The 18,853-nt window shown below is 33.6% G+C and overlaps 1 protein-coding gene across 1 annotated transcript; it reads left to right on the forward strand.

The window, feature by feature from the left end:
• Nucleotides 1–10,415: 10,415 nt before the first annotated feature.
• LOC123540610 (acetylcholine receptor subunit beta-type unc-29-like) lies at nt 10,416–18,083 on the forward strand. Its single transcript, XM_045325796.2, has 2 exons — nt 10,416–10,998; nt 15,505–18,083. Exon 2 carries the CDS (start codon nt 15,612–15,614, stop codon nt 17,046–17,048), a length of 1,437 nt encoding a protein of 478 aa, XP_045181731.2. The 5' UTR covers nt 10,416–10,998; nt 15,505–15,611; the 3' UTR covers nt 17,049–18,083.
• Nucleotides 18,084–18,853: the final 770 nt, after the last annotated feature.

The raw sequence follows: 18,853 nt of genomic DNA on the forward strand, positions 1-18,853 counted from the left end.
CCAAGGCAAGTTCTTGTCTGACCAAAACTCAACTGACGACACAGTGGAAAGCGAAAAATATTCTGAGCGACTAAGACAAGAAATCCTTCTAACGGATGCAGATGTTTCATGGAAAGATGTCAGTGCTACATTTGACACAATCTTCTTTGTTCTATTTTTTCTTATTGTAACGGTAGCAACTGTTGTATTTTTTCTGTACATATTTGTCAGCGAAAGAAGTTGGAATAAGACTTGAACTTTATGACACATTGGTAAATCCGCAAATAAATATTCATGTAACAAACCAATTTGCTTGAAAATCAAAAGGTCAACCCACTATAGGAACACACCTAAGTGTCAAGCAGTCGTCACATAAAACACATACTTTGCTCGATTGAAGAATAGGACAATTTACATAATTTGTAGCCGCTGTTTGTTTCCCTACTTCAACTCGATTAAATTGAATTTTGTCTTTCGAAATTAGGTCGTAATAGTAATATTTGAGAAAAAGCAAATACCACATGTTGGTAAACTAATGTTGTCTTAAAATTGTACAAAATCACTGCAAACACATTTCTATGCTTTAGAGAATATATCCAGTAGAAATTTTATTAATTAGAAAGAAATCTAATTTTATTGATGGTTTTGCTAATTTGTCTCCGGTAATCTAGAAGATATATTTTATTTATGATATTTATTTCCGATACGACTTGATCATAAATATGACGTCATGGCAATCTGTGACGTCAGCTGGTTTTTGTATAAATGTAATACAATATCCATATGTCAAATCAATTACGTGCCATCATTATCTGAAATTTTATTAAAGATATCACAAATATTGTTATAATGAATCTCATTTGCATAATATAGTGGTCCGTAACGAACTGTTGTTTTGATGTACATAACAGGTGCTTGTTTGTGAAACATAATACATATGTTGATACCTTAAGTTATCGGAAGAGTTGCAAAACTATAGGTATAACTTTACTTCTTACAGTTTGTTAGAAATAATATATTTTAAACATTCATTTTCAAAAGTGTCTCAGTTATCCATATGTATTTAGGACACAAGTTCACCATGATTTTATGGCTAGATGCTGGAAGATGGAGGGGGTATGGCCTGATGAATATTACGTAAAGTTTTATAACTGGAATTGACCAGCTATAAAATATTTCTGTTTGTTAATTACTACTTTATAAGATGACATTGAGTCAAATATTCAGGATAAACCAAACGTCAAGTATTGGTCAGACTGCACAATATTTGGTACAGTTGAAATTATTTTTCAAGAGCGCATGCCCATTGATCCCTCTACTCTCCATCCTCCTAAATTCTGATATTGCATTTGTTTCTTCCTGCTTGCAAAGCACTAGTTATGTTCCTTATATCTTTGTGACTTTTTATCGTTTTGTTAATATGTGATGAAAAATATGAGTGACGGTTTTAAATTTTTAATAGTTTGTATTAACAGTTCAATTTAAATAGTTTTATTTCATTTAATCCCTTTACTTGAGGTACCCCAGAACAAAATGATAGTGACTGTTTTATTTTAAGTTTTATAATTGTTTACCAATAGTATGATGTGTCTTTCATAAAAAATAATGGTATAATGAAATCTCGCAAACGTTTTAGACAAAGGCGGCCACTTTGAAATTTGTCTCTACTTGATCTTGAGGAAATACCATAAATTACACAAAATTTATAAAAAAAAACGGCACGGTAATTTTTTTTTAAAAATTTGCAACAAAGTGCGAAGCACAGTCCACTGTAAGAATATGCCAAGCAAATGACATTTTTTAAACATCACTATTAGGGACCTAATACCTTAATTGCCTCCTTTTTCAAAGTTTCCGTCGGATGTAAATTAATACATTTGCTCTTATCTGGAATGGAAGTACAAAGGGATCGGTTAAAATTAAAAGGTAAATCATTAGACATTTAATATAGGTAGCTAAATAGTACTTTTTTAACAGCTGCAGTTAGGTAGGAAGTTGAATTATTTCCAGATGTAAGGTACTTCATATATATTTATAAAAGCAAAAGTAATTATAAACATTTTAACCGAAGTCATTTACTTGAATTATAACGTTTATTTTATTTACCCTTTTTTAATAACTATATGCAATTTCTGTCTAGAATTGTTTTCTGGCTGGACTGTTTAAAGCCGATTCTTCAAGCTTCTGTAAAACATCGAAATGAAAACGAATGTTAACTGAGGAAACTTGAGTTTCCAGAGACTAGGTGGCAAATGCCTCTGTCGTCAGGAAATCTTTTTCAAGATCGGCGGACGGTAGTTAAACAGGATATTCCTTAAAATAAAACCGGTAATTCGATCTAATGCACAAGTCATCAAACGAATTCTCGCCAAGGACTTCTTAGTTACTTTAGCATGCTAGTGTTTTCTTGAACATTTCTGTATGTACTTAAAGCAAACGAAAGTTTGGCCACTCACGTTAACACGAGGTATATTTTCATATTTATATTATATCTACGAATTAACGGTATTATTTTTAAAAAGGGGTCAAAGGTGGATGCCGTATGTAAACATGATGTTTTCCTTTTAAATCTTCATAAATGAGATTTGATCCTTTGACATTTCTATTTTGTAGCATTCACCGTAAAAATAAGTTCTGGTGACAAAATTCATTAACTACAGACCCATCTGTTAATAATTATTATCCAAAATTTGATTTGTTGGCATTGTATTTCATAAATATATGCGAAGAACAATTATATAATGGATGAAATGAATATGTTATGTCAATTGTTGCAATATTGTATTTCAATTTTGTGAATAGTTTATAAAATTTAAAAGTATTCACAAAATAAAATCTATATTCAATATTTCGAATATTTGTTCTATAAGTTAACTTAATTGTTAAACTTTTTTAAAATATCTACATACATATGTATACACATCCTATATGTATTGTTTGTGAACAATAAGGATTACAAGTTTGAAGGAATGCTTCTTTTGTATTACACAGTTGATTATCAAAAAATAGTCAGCTTCAAAATCCAAACTGCTTGAATCATCAGGAAGAAAAAGTCATCGTCAGACAACTGACGTTGCTTGCTTCAATAATAAGAATTAAAAAACGTCGCTTGCATCGTTGATAAAACGAAAATATTTATGTGAAATCTTAACATAACTTCTCGGTAATTACAGATTCAGTATGTTTTTATTATTTAGCATTCAAAACATTCTGATGGATATTTTTAGTGATCTTTCAAATTGTAATATGATTGTCTTTCGGTTTGTAAGGTTATGTAATATTCTTTAAAACGGAGCAGAGAATCACATAAAGTAGAAGAAAGTCATAACAACTGATTCAGAATATTTTATTTTAAAGTATTTCTTTACTTTTGCTGATTGTCATTTGCTAATTATGAATTTTATGTTTGGTTATAATTTCTTTCATTTTCTCTGCTGTTTACAAAATTGGTGTATTGTATTTCTAACTTCAATGTTCAGTTGTCAGCGTTTTCCACGTTAATACATTTCTTCAGGCAGTTGATAGACGTTGCAACTAAATATGACACGGACGTTCATAATCTCTCAAGTAAAATACATTTTCAGGAATATCCCTCTGCACCTAACCAAAAGTTTTCTTTGAAGCAGACAGAGAGGAAATACAGAAATGGGAAAACAAGCTGTGCTACTGACACGTACTTTTGCACATTTATGCTGAAAAGGGAGAAAATAACAGCTAAGGGAGATAATAACAGATGCAAATATCCAAATAGGTATGCAATGGATATGACTTGTTGAGATATTTAAAAAAAAAACAAATACAATTTTCTTATTTTTGGTTACATAAACCTGTTGAATGATATTGTTGATTCATGCTTTGCTGGAACTGTGTTAAACTTGGTTCAGGTCATCAAAAAATTATGCTTTGTTTTCCAATAAAAAATCAAGGCCTTGCAGTTGTTTGTCGACTAATTTATCCCGGTTCATAGTTCAGATGCGAAGGGATTGAACCACGAGGGCGTTCCTTAAGTTCCTTATGTTCTCTTACCGGTCCGCGCGTCAACCATTGAGTATAGCAGAAAATACAGAGCTTGAACTTCTTTGTTTAACTGGCAATCAAATCGAACCACGTTAGACTATTTTCGTTGGGTTTGACATCGCTCCAACACAATTAAAAGCAATATTGCGACTTTCCAGATTTTGATTATTTTATAACAAGCGGACACCTTGGTAAAACTATCAACATTTCGTAAGCCAGCGGAATGGCTTCCCCAAATAAAGAATTTAACACCCGAGCGAGGTTCGAATCAATATCAGTGAGAGGCACGTGATTTGAAGACAGCGACCTTTACCACTCAGCCGCAGAGGACCCAAAACGCCTGCTTTGATGCTTATCATAGATACAATATTTTAATTGCTAATAACGAAATGTCAAATGAAAATTTAGTTCAAGCAGGGGCTCCTAAAAGGCTCTGTATTAGGACCTGTACTTTTCTTACTTTTTGTAAATGACATACCACTTTTTATGAATAATTGTGATACAGATATGTTCCGATACACACCCATAATAAAGACCATACGGTTGTCGCAACAAACTTTCAAAATAGTGCATATGAATTCAATAAATGGTGCAGTGAAAACAATATGGTAGTTAATGTAGAAAAATCATCATTCATGAGTTTAGGTACTGTACAAAAAAACACAATAACACCACAAATTGATATTTCATATGATGATAATATATTACCACATATAGAAACTAAAAAATTGTTAGGAATCTATATTGATAACAACTTAACTTGGAATAAACAGATAGATCAACTGTGCATCAATGCTTCACGTAAGATAACATTACTCAAATTACTCTCTAAATATGTTCCAAGAGAATCTTTAACTGTATAGTATAATTCATAAATTCTTGAGTATGGCTGTGTAGTCTGGGTTGATACTTCTGCCTACAACATAGAGAGATTGTCCAAACTTCAAAAACGTTCTGCTAGGATAATCCTTAAAGCTTACATTATGACACCCTCGAAGGATATGTTCAGGGACTTGGGGTGGCTGTCAATCACTAAACGAGTGACCTATACCACATGTTTTTTAACTTATAAATCGCTAAATAATGACACCGCAATACAGTAATAAATTGATCACAAATGTTTCCTCTTCTGACAATAGAACCTTAAGATCGGTCACAAATGAACATCTCAAAGTTCCTAGATCTAAAACAGCATTATATGATAGGTCATTCTCGTTGGGAGGATGTGGAATGGACTCCCCTACGAAATCAGAAATCGCGAAACTCTAAGTCAATTTAAAAATTCCTTAAACAGTATCTTTTAAATGAAACTATGTAAACAATCTCGCTTTTATTCAATTAATTCAAACTTAATTTACATGCTTTCTATACTTGCTGGTACAGGCTCCATGGGTATTGTAACCTCATGGGTAGTGTGTAGTAATATTTATCCTGTCACTTGCAGTCTTTTCGACCCGATATTAGGGTGCCGTATATCTTTCTTGATACACCGTCAGTTGATACGTGACCAGTGATATACGGTCAGTTGATCATGTGACCTTATGATCGATATTGTTGTCATAAGAAATTTTGCATTGAAACTATCACCATTGTGTTGGAAATGTCCGAACTAATAAAATGAGTGGTCAAATAATGAGTTTTTATTCAAAAACGAAGAAGTTACTGCGATTTTTCAATTGTAACCATATTACGGTGTCGGTGATGACGTCATTATATAAGTGACGTTATTACGAAAATGACGTCATTAAAACGGTTGTCGGACACTAAGTTTTGAATATAAATTGCCAAATATCGGAAAATGAAGTAATGACAAGATAAATAGAATAATAGGTTAGTGCCTAAGATGGAGAACGTTTATCTGGCTCGGCCCCGGACGTTATCAGGTTCGCCTTAGGCTCACCCGATAACTGCCTCCACCTCGCCAGATAAACTTTCTCCATCTACGGCACTAACCTATTATACTCTTTTTACATTCGCCCTATTCTTTTCCATTGAAAATTATGACGTTCATTTCGTATGAACAGCAAAAGGAAAGGCGCGAAATTTACGTCATCGCTGCTTAGTGATAACCGACAGCTGTTTTGACGACGTCCGCGTATAGTCAGGGAGAACGTTCCTTAGATGACGTCGCAGTTGTTCCGTGAGGTGAACAGAATAGCCAGGAAGCTGATTGCCACAAAATATGTGTAATTTATAATATTATCTTGTTTACAAATGGAAAGGAAATATAATGTTAATATAAGAAATGAAACTATTTTTTTCGGTGTTCATGCGAAATGAACGACAGAATAGGATCGGCAAATTAAACATGAATCGCTAGCACGATTCATGGATTTGCCGATTCTATTCTGTCGTTCATTTCGCATGAACACCGAAAAAAATCATTTAATTTCTTAATTGTTTCTCTTTTTTTTTTAAATAATTAGCGATGGCACCATTAACCAGGGGGTATGAACATCTATATACAGCCCATCTGGGCGTACCATGTAAGGCTTTCAGCACTGGTGTCTGGCAATAGGGGGAAGATAGCCTCAGGGGGAAGGGTGCAATTATGGTCGTTCGTTTCCTTATTTCCTGATTTGTGCATTCCATTTCTCTGACCGTGGTGCACCATCCACAATATCATTCATAGGTGTATACTGTTCATTTTTTGCACTCATGAGTTCTCAGACATTGTAAGTTTCACGAAAAACCATTCTTATATACATTTATATAAAAATATATATTCATTATTCTCTACACATCTTCTCTTGATGTTTTTTTACTTACTTTACTTAGTGACACTGCTTTCGTTTTTATTCTCTTCTTATCTTATTAGTTATGTATAATTCATATGACAATTTTGTCACAACATTTACTTTTCTTCTTTCTTATTTGTTTTTCTTTTTTCTTTCTTACTCATTCTTTATCTCCCTTCATGTTTTATCAAAAAGTGTAATAGCCTTGCAATGTTCGCATTTTTAGCTCGACTATTCGAAGAATAGTCTAGCTATTCTACTCACCCTGGCGTCGGCGTCGGCGTCACACCTTGGTTAAGTTTTTGCATGCAAGTACATACAGCCATCAGTGAAAGGCATATAGCTTTGAAACTTATTTCTTCTTTTTCTAGGTCAATTACCAACCTCTCTGGGTCAAGTCCCATAACTCTGACATGTATTTTGAGCAAATTATGCCCCCTTTTGGACTTAGAAAATTTTGGTTAAAGTTTTACATGCAAGTTACTATCTCCAAAACTAATGCAGATATTGATTTGAAACTTCACATGTGTCTTCGGGGTTATAAAACTAGTTGATAGCAGCAAGTCCCAAAACTCTGACTTTCATTTTGGCCAAATTATGCCCCCTTTTGGACTTAGAAAATTCTGGTTAAAGTTTTGCGTGCAAGTACATACAACTGTTTCTAAAAGGCATATAGATTTAAAACTTATTTTTTCTTTTTCTAGATCAATTACCAACCTCACTGGGTCAAGTCCCATAACTCTGACATGTTATTTGAGCAAATTATGCCCCCTTTTAGACTTAGAAAATTTTGGTTAAAGTTTTACATGCAAGTTACTATCTCCAAAACTAATGCAGATATTGATTTGAAACTTCACATGTGTCTTCGGGGTTATAAAACTAGTTGATAGCAGCAAGTCCCATAACTCTGACTTTCATTTTGGCCAAATTATGCCCCCTTTTGGACTTAGAAAATCCTGGTTAAAGTTTTGCGTGCAAGTACATACAACTATTTCTAAAAGGCATATAGATTTAAAACTTATTTTTTCTTTTTCTAGATCAATTACCAACCTCACTGGGTCAAGTCCCATAACTCTGACATGTTTTTTGAGCAAATTATGCCCCCTTTTAGACTTAGAAAATTTTGGTTAAAGTTTTACATGCAAGTTATTATCTCCAAAAATAATGCAGATATTGATTTGAAACTTCACATGTGTCTTCGGGGTTATAAAACTAGTTGATAGGATCAAGTCCCATAACTCTGACTTTCATTTTGGCCAAATTATGCCCCCTTTTGGACTTAGAAAATTCTGGTTGAAGTTTTGCGTGCAAGTACATACAGCTATTACTAAAAGGCATATAGATTTGAAACTTATTTTTTCTTTTTCTAGATCAATTACTAACCTCACTGGATCAAGTCCCAAAACTCTGGCATGTATTTTGGGCAAATTATGCCCCCTTTTGGACTTTGAAAATTCTGGTTAAAGTTTTACATGCAAGTTACTATCTCCAAAACTAATGCAGATATTGAATTGAAACTTCTCATGTGCCTTCGGGGTTATAAAACTAGTTGATAGCAGCAAGTCCCATAACTGATATGCATTTTGGTCAAATTATTCCCCCTTTTGAACTTAAAACTCTTTTGATATTTAACTTTTTTGGGTAATATTTTCCTGCTTCTGGGTCAATATTTCGAATAGTCGAGCTTGGCTGTCTTACGGACAGCTCTTGTTATATCATGTGTTATTATTTTTTCTTTAGTCTGTATCTGTTATTACATATGTGACATAATAACAATATTATTTCCTTAAATGTAGGCCAATGCTTTCCCGTACTTTTCTCACACAAGAGTTTTTTAGGGTTTTGGTGCGCGGATCACAAATAACATTTAAGAAATAATGTATAGCAAACCAGTGTTTTAACACTTATTTATACCCGATGGGCGGTTATACGTCGGGCGTAATAATTTCAACCACCCGAGTGTATAAATAAGTGTTAAAACACTGGTTTGCTTGAAATTATTTCGATTCTAATATATCTTTTATTGTAAAATTTAAAAAAAATATGTGATAGAACTGTTTATTTGCGCCTGTATGGCGCCAAAATGGTAGGTCGACACGCTCCTTTGTTTATACACGCTAGGGCCGGAAGTTGTGATACGTCTTGCGGAATAGTTCCATTAGGGCGCAAATGGTGGCGCATTATTCTGCACAGCTGATAACCAACTCCGTGTGTGTGTAAATTAATTAAAACAATTATGCTACTTGACATTTCGTTTTAAACATGTTCCGAGGTAAAACATTTGATAAAATTGAAAGCGTTATTTCTCGATGCGTATATGGCGCTAAATATCACGCCGATGTGCATCAACATAATAACGTTGTGATGATTAAAGCATCGTTAGTCATATTAGAATTATTCTTTCACCACTTGTACATAATTTTATCTTATTATAATCTCTGTTCATTGTACTACATACTGTTTATGCCACTAAGAATTAATTTGTTCATAATACATTATTTTTATTCATGTCTAAACTTCACTTTATATATTAGGATGAAGTTTTAAATTATTATATTAGAGGATCATATGTCAAACTGGCTATAGCCAAATATGTTATACTCTTTAAACAAAGTTATTATTATTATTATTATTATTATTATTATTATTATTATTGAAAAGTGAAGGAGATTTTCTTTCAATCATTTTACATGTGTCGTATTTGAAGTAACCTTTAGCAAGGAGTTGTTCGTTAGTTCTATCTTAATTTGCGTCAGCAAAATGTTACATTACTGTCTGTATATTGTTACAGTTTTTATATCACGTGTAACGTCGTTTGTGTTTCACTTTCTTTTGATCAAGTCAAACAATAATGGGGCTGTCTCAGCCCTTATCTAAATCACCGTTTTGATGGAAGAGCCATTTATACTTCTAAAATTACAAAAAAAGTTTATAAGCAAACAATCATGAAACATTCACTTTTGGAAGAACTTGATTTCCGCACAAACTCGAGGATGATCTTATTTTACTGGAATCGCAAAACAACTGTTCACTTTACTTATGCTTTGTTTGGCATGAAATTCTCTTTTTTGATATTTAACAAGCGAAGGGACAAAATGTCGAATAACCTGTGCATGTACTTCTTTTCATTCTGTTCATAATTATGTTTGTAAATATCACGTTATCGTTGGAGCATAGTACATCCCCAATTATATACCATTTGCGGATGAAAAACCTATTGTTAGACATGGGAATTTATCGGTTAAACGCCCTATGAGGTATTAATTACGATTTAATATTTGAAATAGTCTTATCTCTAACAAGGACTTTTACCTTTTTGTGTTCGTAGTAGATTTAGTCCAAACCTATAGAATTAAACGATCTATATTGGTACATTTGCAGTGCTTTGGAAAATAAGTTAAAAATGGTTTATATAACAGGCTAGTAAATTTAAGTTTTACATGTATACACATTTTGAATTGTTATTACGTTTTAACGTTTTATAGCCAAGAATTGTTGAATGTTTATTTTTCAATAATTCATTTCAAACCTTTCTTTGGAATACAGTTTGAACTAGTGCGTTTTAAGGACTCATTAAAGATTAAAATAAAATACGATTCATAAACCTTACAAGAATAACTTGCAAAGGAGTGTAATGCAATTCATAATTAGGATTTAAAATAAGAAATAATTACTGTAATAATGATATAATAATAACAATATACAACATGCATTTAAATTTTTTCAAGTGTTAAAATATTCATTCGATAACTGATATTTAAAATAAACGACTACCGTACAACTGTAGACGAAAAACTAATTACACTTTTAAACTTCACTGAATATATTAGATCAGATAAACATGTGATTGTAAGAAAAGTCAAATATTTTATTCAAAAACATGTTACAGGTACTTAGCCGCCTTGTATCATATTTCCGTTAAATTAGTGAAAACAGATTTTTTATAATATGTTGGATATACTTTGGACTTTTATTGGACACACGGAGGGTTTATAAGCTAGTGAGCGACAGATTGCAAAATATTGGCTGAACTCTAGTGTGTTAAAAATATTTCGGGTGTTATTACCCGCAAAATAGATTTTTAAAGTTCATTCAGTGTTTGTCTAAAGGTTTCAAACAGAAACATGTTTTACATAAATGATATAACGCGGAACAAAACTTAAAAACGTTACATTTATAGAAGAAAATCTTAAATAGTTATATATGTCTTATAGGCTTCTTGTATCTTGTGAAATAGCAAGCGTATGGTTTTATGGTTCTGAAGGTATGTATGTACAATTTTTTCAGTCTGCAGTATTTTTGATAAGAGGTTGTGTAACTTTGTATCATAATAATTCAACTAATTTCCAAAGATGACGTAGCGATATATGTCAGACAGCTACTTGGAAACACAAAACAAACATCTTTCGTGTAAATTTTGCATTTCAGAAAGATCGATGTGAAAAAAAAGAAAATCTAACAGACACACGAAAACAAATCGAATATGTCCCCATGATGACTTGCCAAATTGTCAGTTCCGTAATTACTATGAACCGTGTTCTTTGACCTACTACTCCCCCACCCACCGCCTACTTCCTGTCAAAAAAACAAAAAAAAAAAACAACAACAAAAAAGCCAATAGGTGTCATCAACCTCATAAGCTCATTCATACTTACTGTCTATCAAGTTTGAAAATACTTTATCAAGTTGTTTTCAAGTTACTGAGCGTTAATGTGTGACTGCTATAATCACATGAGCAAAGTGGATTTCAGACATACATTTTTATATACTTGTAACACAAGGTTACCCTAAGGCCTCTTTTTACAAGGGATAAAAATATGTTTATAGAGTGAAATTGACAAAAATCTCCACAAAATAATGTCACACTTTCCCCAGGGCATTCCCTGATTTGATCTTTACACAGCTAGTTTTCTTTTCAGACTGCTGACCATTGTTGTAATTGTACACGTTGTTTTTTTCATACCTAAAGGTAAAAAGTGCATTGTTTGCATAAGATACTAGATCAATAGTCACCTAAGCCTACAATAAAGTCTTAGAGGAGTTGTCTCCAGTTTTCCAAATATTTTACCCGGGGTCAGTTTTAGTTCACCTCTAAGAACTCTTTTTCAGAATATTTTTTTCAAACTGTATACTTAGATGCATTTAACTACATATGTATCTAAAATAGATAGTGTCTACTCGAAGTTTGTATTTTTAGTTCCACGGCCTACAGGGTTGTAACTTGAAATTACATATTTTGATTAAACTCTTCTCCTAACAAAAAAGTTCTGGTATTACAGTTAAATACTTGTATGTACATATAAATACTTACAGATGGGTTCTGCAAACATGAGTTCAAAATATTTGTGTACTAAGGCGTGTAGCGAAGCATAGGGGCATCTTCACACAAAAATCATGGTTAAAAAATCATGTTATATAAATAAGTCAGGGTAAAACTATTATAATCACACAGGCAGAGTGGTTTGTAGACATCTATGCTTGTATGGCACGTATAAAGATTTATTTATGCATTCTGCTTATGTAAAACATTTTTACGTTCAGGCGCGTAGAGTTTTGTCTCAAATAAAACACATACTATTTGCACTAACCATTATAATATGATGTGTTCAAATAGTCAACTAAATAAAACAGTTCGCAAGGTAACGTGCCATACATTACGTTAACTGTTATCGGCCAAATCATAGGCAGTAACTAGAGTATATTAGTGGTCGTAGCTGGAGCACAATGCAAGGGCAGCTATATGTAATTAGGTGACGATGCATTTTGGTTCGTGAACATTCAAGAGGGCAAGAAATCTGGTATTAACTGCATGTGAATGAACTTGTTGATACATGTTTTCCTGTGACAATACATGTCAAAATCTATAAAAATGTGGATATTATGCCCCAATCTAAATCAGTCAAGCACATACTTTGCACAATTTACAAAATATCCACTATTTTGATGGCAGAGGAAACGTGCATTATTCTCTAACATTTGAATCAAGGTGTAAAATATTTCGAATATGTACATGAGTCGAACTGCTAGTATCCTTATCATGTTGATGCCTATAGTAGAATCTTCTGAATAGATCTTCCAATGATATACCTGAATCAAATTTGATATAATAATAATAATAACAATACTACTAATAATAATAAAAGAAGAATAATAATAATAATAATAATGCTAATTCCTTAAATTTAGAAGCAGCGCAGTTTTTACATACTTCGAACTAGTTGTATAGGTAATTTATTATTATCATTATTATACCACATTTATATAGCACTCTTTCCATGCGCGTGTACACGTTCAAAAGTGCTTCACAGAAAAATTGCGAAAATACTAACAAATACACATACAAAAATAATGCATTCCACATTAACAAAATTCATAAATGTAAAACTATAGATTAAACAAGACAAACATACATACATATTTAAAAGTATTTAGGTTTCCCCAGGATAAAATACTGTTCTACGCAGTTTTATGAAGAAGAAGAAAAAAAAAGCATCAATGTATCGGTCAGTTAACAAAATATTGTACAAGGAAGTGGGTTTTTAGCAGGCTTTTGAAAGCAGCTAGGGTGTCAGCTTCCCTGATCTTGACGGGAAGGGAGTTCCAAAGCTTCGGAGCAGTGCAAGAAAAGCTGCGATTGCCATACATCATGGTTTTAGTTTTTGGCATAACCAGTGACAGTGTGTCTTGTGATCTTAGGTTTCTGACCGGTTTATACACTTCTATCATATCCCTAATATAGGCAGGGGACTGATTGTGTAAAGCCTTAAATGTGTGGGTCAGAACCTTGTACTGCACCCTGTATTTTACTGGCAACCAATGGAGCTCCTTCAGGACCGGTGTTATATGCTTGCGACGGGGCGTCTTGGTGGTGACCTGTGAAATATTTAGAAACCTTAATATATGATAATAGGGTAAAATAAAGTTGACATTACCATTTACCCACTCCTAGACAGATCCCGAGCAAGATCATGTTCAGCGTTTTCATCACAGACGTCTATAAACAAGTCAGGAGTAATGTTACAACAGGGCCTCCATAATCACTTAGTACGGACGGGCTTAGCTATAATATAGCGTGTTATCTACTCATGCGTGAATCAGCGTGAGGCTATTCTCCTAGATTTACTATATAAAACAAACAAAAGGAAATTAAAATGTCTTCCAATTTACATAAATGTGCCCTTAAAAGTTATGCTCTATGTGAACTGACTTCAAACAAGTTATCGGGTACACTTGTACACTGGTACCTAGGATTGACCTTGTTTTTTCTTTTTTATATTTTGCAACCGTGTATTGTGTCATCTCGCATGATACGTTTATCTAATACTTAAATTTTGCTATCTAGACTGTATCGACTAACAAGTTGAAAACAGAGTGATACATGCAAAATGTAAAGTCCCAAATCAGTAATCATTCCCAGTTCCCAATATTAAGATCTCTGACAACTCCAAGGCGGTATCCCAATTGCAATGATTTGTTCCTATCTGAACATTATTAGCTGCTTGACTATTCATAGAATAGTAGAGCTATTGGACACACCCATTCGTCGGCGTCGGCGTTCCGATTTGATTAAAGTCTTGTATGTAAGCTGGTATCTCAGTAACCACTTGTGGGAATGGATTGACAGTTCACACACTTATTCACTGTGATAAACTGACTTACACTGCACAGGTTCCATAACTCTGTTTTGCTCTTTTGCAAAATTATGCCCCTTTTTCGACTTAGACATTTTTGATTAAGGTTTTGTATGTAAGCTTGTATTTCGGTACTCACTAATGGGAATGAATTGAAACTTCACACACTTGTTCACTGTCATGATTTGACATGCACAAAGTAAGTCCCATAACTCTATTTTGCCTTTTTACAGAATTATGCCCCTTTTTCGTCTTAGAAATTTCTGGTTCAGGTTTTGTATGTAAGCTGGTATTTCAGTACTCACAAATGGGAATGGATTGAAACTTCACAAACTTGTTCACTGTCATAATCTGACATGCACAAAGCAGGTCCCATAACTCTATTCGTTTTTTTTTTTCAAAATTATACCCCTTTTTCGACTTAGCAGTTTTTGGTTAAGTTTTTGTATGTAAGCTGGTATCTCAGTATCCACTAATGGGAAAGGATTGAAACTTTACACATTTGTTCACTGTCATGATATGACATGCAGTGCAAAGGGTCAATAACTCTATTCGCGTTTTACAAAATTATGCCCCTTTTTCAACTTAGGAGTTTTTGGTTAAGTTTTTGTATGTAAGCTGGTATCTCGGTACCCACTAATGGGAATGAATTGAAACTTCATACACTTGTCCACTGTCATGAGCTGATAAGCACTGTGCAGGTTCCATAACCCTGTGTTTACTGAATTATGCCCCTTTTTCGACTTTTGTATTCATTCAATTGACAAGGCTGTTGAATAGTCGAGCGTTGCTGTTCTCCGACAGCTCTTGTTATGTTGAGCCTGTTGTCTTTTTATGTTTGCGGTCTAACTTCCATCACCCGTTTCAAATGCCAGTTTTTACATTGCATCGATTTCATATAACAAAAATATATCTCCTTGATGGATTTTGAACACACATAGTTTGTTATATTTATGTACTACAGTCTCTGTGGATAGAATGATTTGTAGTAACTGTATTTTCTGCGCTTAATGTTTCTAATAGTTCTATACTTCTTATGATATTCAATTAATGGCGGTATAAAGTTAAGAATTCCGCAAATGCAAAATGTCTTTTAAACAACGTAACATATAATATCAGCTTTATTGTGTATTTTGTAGGCTGTCTTGGTCACAGAAATCCTTGTTATTAGACAAATCTGTACCATACAACGTAGAATCTTTTCAAGTTCAAAAGTTCAGAGATCAGGATAACTTAATAGGAAAATATGCATCGGCATCGTGAGAACATAAACAAAGTGTTGTATTTGGCGTTAATTGTTGTTCTGATTACTCCTGTGACATGTCACACAATGACAGACGCAAAGAAATTGTTAGCAGATAAACAACTAGGTTACGAGAAAACATTCCGACCAATTGTTAACCAATCTGCGCCTGTTGTTCTTAACGTTGCTTTGGAACTAGTGTCTATAGAAGAATTTAACGAAGTACAAGAGACGCTCACCATAACAGCAGTGGTAGTGCTGAACTGGAGAGATGAATATATGAAATGGAATCCATCAGACTATGGAAATTTGGAACAGCTGGTCTTCGAGAGTGACAAAGTTTGGGTACCGAATTTAGTTCTAATAAACAATGTTGAAAAACTTGAAAAGGTAGGTGATGCGTGGCAGTTAATTCGGTTTACTTCGGACGGTATCGCCTTTTATTATCCTGGTAATGTTTTTTCCGCATCTTGCAGGGTAGATGTCACATATTATCCATGGGATAAGCATAGATGTATATTCACATTTACTGCCTGGGGCCAAGATACATCCGAAATAGTATTCCAGCCTAGCACAGAAAAGGTGCAGACAACATACTTTTCGGAAAATGGAGCGTGGACATTTTATGATTCAAGTGTTGAAACATATTATGGAAATGGTTCCATGGAATTCTCGTTGTACCTCAAAAGGAAACCTCGATTTGTCTTAGTGAATGTGATAGTTCCTATCATTTTTATGGCATTTTTAAATATAATGATCTTCGCTATTCCGGTAGAAAGTGGTGAACGAATTTCATACAGTATAACTGTGCTCCTTGCAATTGCTGTCTTTCTGACACTTGTTGGAGATAATTTACCGAAAACGTCGAGTCCAATGTCGTTTTTCAGCTACTATTTATTGATAGTTTTGGTCATAAGCATATGCATTGTGCTTGCAACGATATTTAATGTGCGCCTCTACTACAGAGATGATGAAGATCCTATTCCTGGATGCTTATCAAGTTTTGTAAGATGTATGAGATGTAAATTTAAAAATAAGAGGCATAACCGAAAACGGAACTTTAAGAAAAACGCTTACGAAAGCAATAGGTTTACCACCAGAAACAGAGAAACGCAACGGAACGAAAGTAAGTATAAAAGAAACAATGGCGTAAATAATGACAGTTATGATACATCAATCGTCTCAAGGAAGAGCATGTATCATGGAATGAGTAACAACCACAACAAGTTTCTGTCTGATCTAAACTCGAATAGCAACACGGAAGAGAGTGAGACAAATTCAATAAGATTTAGACAAAAAGACATGCTAATGGATTCAAGTATTTCATGGAAAGATGTTAGTGCGACTTTTGACAGAGTCTTCTTTGTTCTGTCGTTCATTATTGTATCGACAGCAACTGTCGTATTTTTCATGTATATATTTGTCAGCAAAGAAAGTTAAGTTAAATTCTATACCACGTCAGGATGTCGATTTCAGACCTTTGAATACAAAGCCATACAAATTTGATTTTCCTTTGAAACAGCTTGAATAAATTTTCAGATATCTTGACGTTAGAAAATTATCTTCATTTATTTTGTGAAAAGAGTTACCTCTAAGATGCTTTAGCATTGTATAAACATGTGACACACATGTATACCTTAACATTAAATGGTCAAAGCAAATGTAAAAATATAAATTTATGAGAATCTTAAACTGACTGCAAGTGCAGATGGAAATATCCGGCTCGAGAGTAACTGTTAAGGCGGTAATGAGACTCTGCCGAATGTTTCCATCCGCACCTTCAACTAGTGATAACTGTTTTTCTTGCATGCAGTATTCTTTAATTAATAGACAAATGTTATCTTTTTTACACTATTATAGTATATTATAGAAGCGTATGAATTTATGCATTTATTCATAAATTGCTGCACGTGAGTCATCTTACACGTTTTTCTAGCACCGGCACAATCAGGAGAAAACTTGTCTGGCATGCAAGAAACGTAATTTCATGCACATTTCGACGCTAAACTAGACGCAAATATAATCCTGACAGAGGCAGTGTGTATTTTTTCGACGCAAAAATGCATTCCTGTAAAGTAAAATTATCCTGACGCACATTTAGACTTGCAAAATACAAATGATAGTTCCGGTGCAAATATACTAGTGAAAGAACCTCATGTTTTTAATGATGCGTAATTTTACAAACCTTAAAGTGTGTTGCATTAACATATTGATATTTAGTTGAATCAAGTCAGCGATATGCATACTAATTCATATCAGCAGTCAAATATTCTGTATAACAAGTTGCATATTCATATCTGCAATACATCGATACATCATAATATCAAAATATTCTCGGTACATATGTAACCTTTCATATAAAAGGTTAGATTATTTTCATGCCAGCTTGCATGTTATTTTCTGTTACTTCAATGTTAAATGGAATTTATGGATTTTTTTGTATTCTTTTTATGTAATAAAGATTGTATATATGTATTTTGTAATTATGAAGACTTATCGTAATGAATATTTGCTTTAATTGTACAACTGTCAGAATAATTTGTATATCTGATATATTGATAACGTAACACATAAGCACAGATAGTGATTGACTCCCTTTTCATGTTGTCGTTGCTATAATTATTGTTGAATTGCTGTAATTAATAGAATTTGGGTCATTTGTGGTTGATTTGGGTTCATTATGTGAATGACTGAGTCCCAGCTTCGCACATTATGCCATATACAAAAATTAAAGGGAACCAGATATTTGATAGAGCAGGTACTCGTTGTAAGACACAATATATAAATTTGGACCAATGAGAAACAAGTTCTAAAAATAGCACGTCTGCTTGGGTATAAATAGGTAGATGAATGATAGAGAGCTCATTCGGTATCCAGCGGTTGAAGAAGACACATCGAGGATTCAACTAATAATTTATCCCAGTACCTTGAGAAGGAGACTATTGCAGTCACCCTGTCAGGGCGGATAAAATATTAAAAAGAAGACTTTGGAAGTTCTTAGACTAAAGAAGAGTAGCAGAATTTCGATAAGGTTTCGAGCTATAGGACCAGCGCATAGGAGTTTTACCTTAAAGGTAATTGAATGCTATAGACGATAGCATATATAGGCTGAGCATCAGGAAGCTGAGACAGAGACCCAGAGTTTGGTAATCTACTGAGATAGTAGGAGAGTTCCAGCTTATAGACGGTTCAGCATTATTGGCGAAGTACAGCCAAGGCATCGGGGATAAAACCTATATGGTAGT

The sequence above is a fragment of the Mercenaria mercenaria genome, chromosome 16, assembly GCF_021730395.1.
Source record: "Mercenaria mercenaria strain notata chromosome 16, MADL_Memer_1, whole genome shotgun sequence".
NCBI classification, from domain to species: Eukaryota; Metazoa; Mollusca; class Bivalvia; order Venerida; family Veneridae; genus Mercenaria; species Mercenaria mercenaria.

Bases quoted from the DNA above. Each gene is read 5' to 3' on its own strand.
- LOC123540610 (XM_045325796.2), top strand. From the start codon at position 15,612: ATGCATCGGCATCGTGAGAACATAAACAAAGTGTTGTATTTGGCGTTA.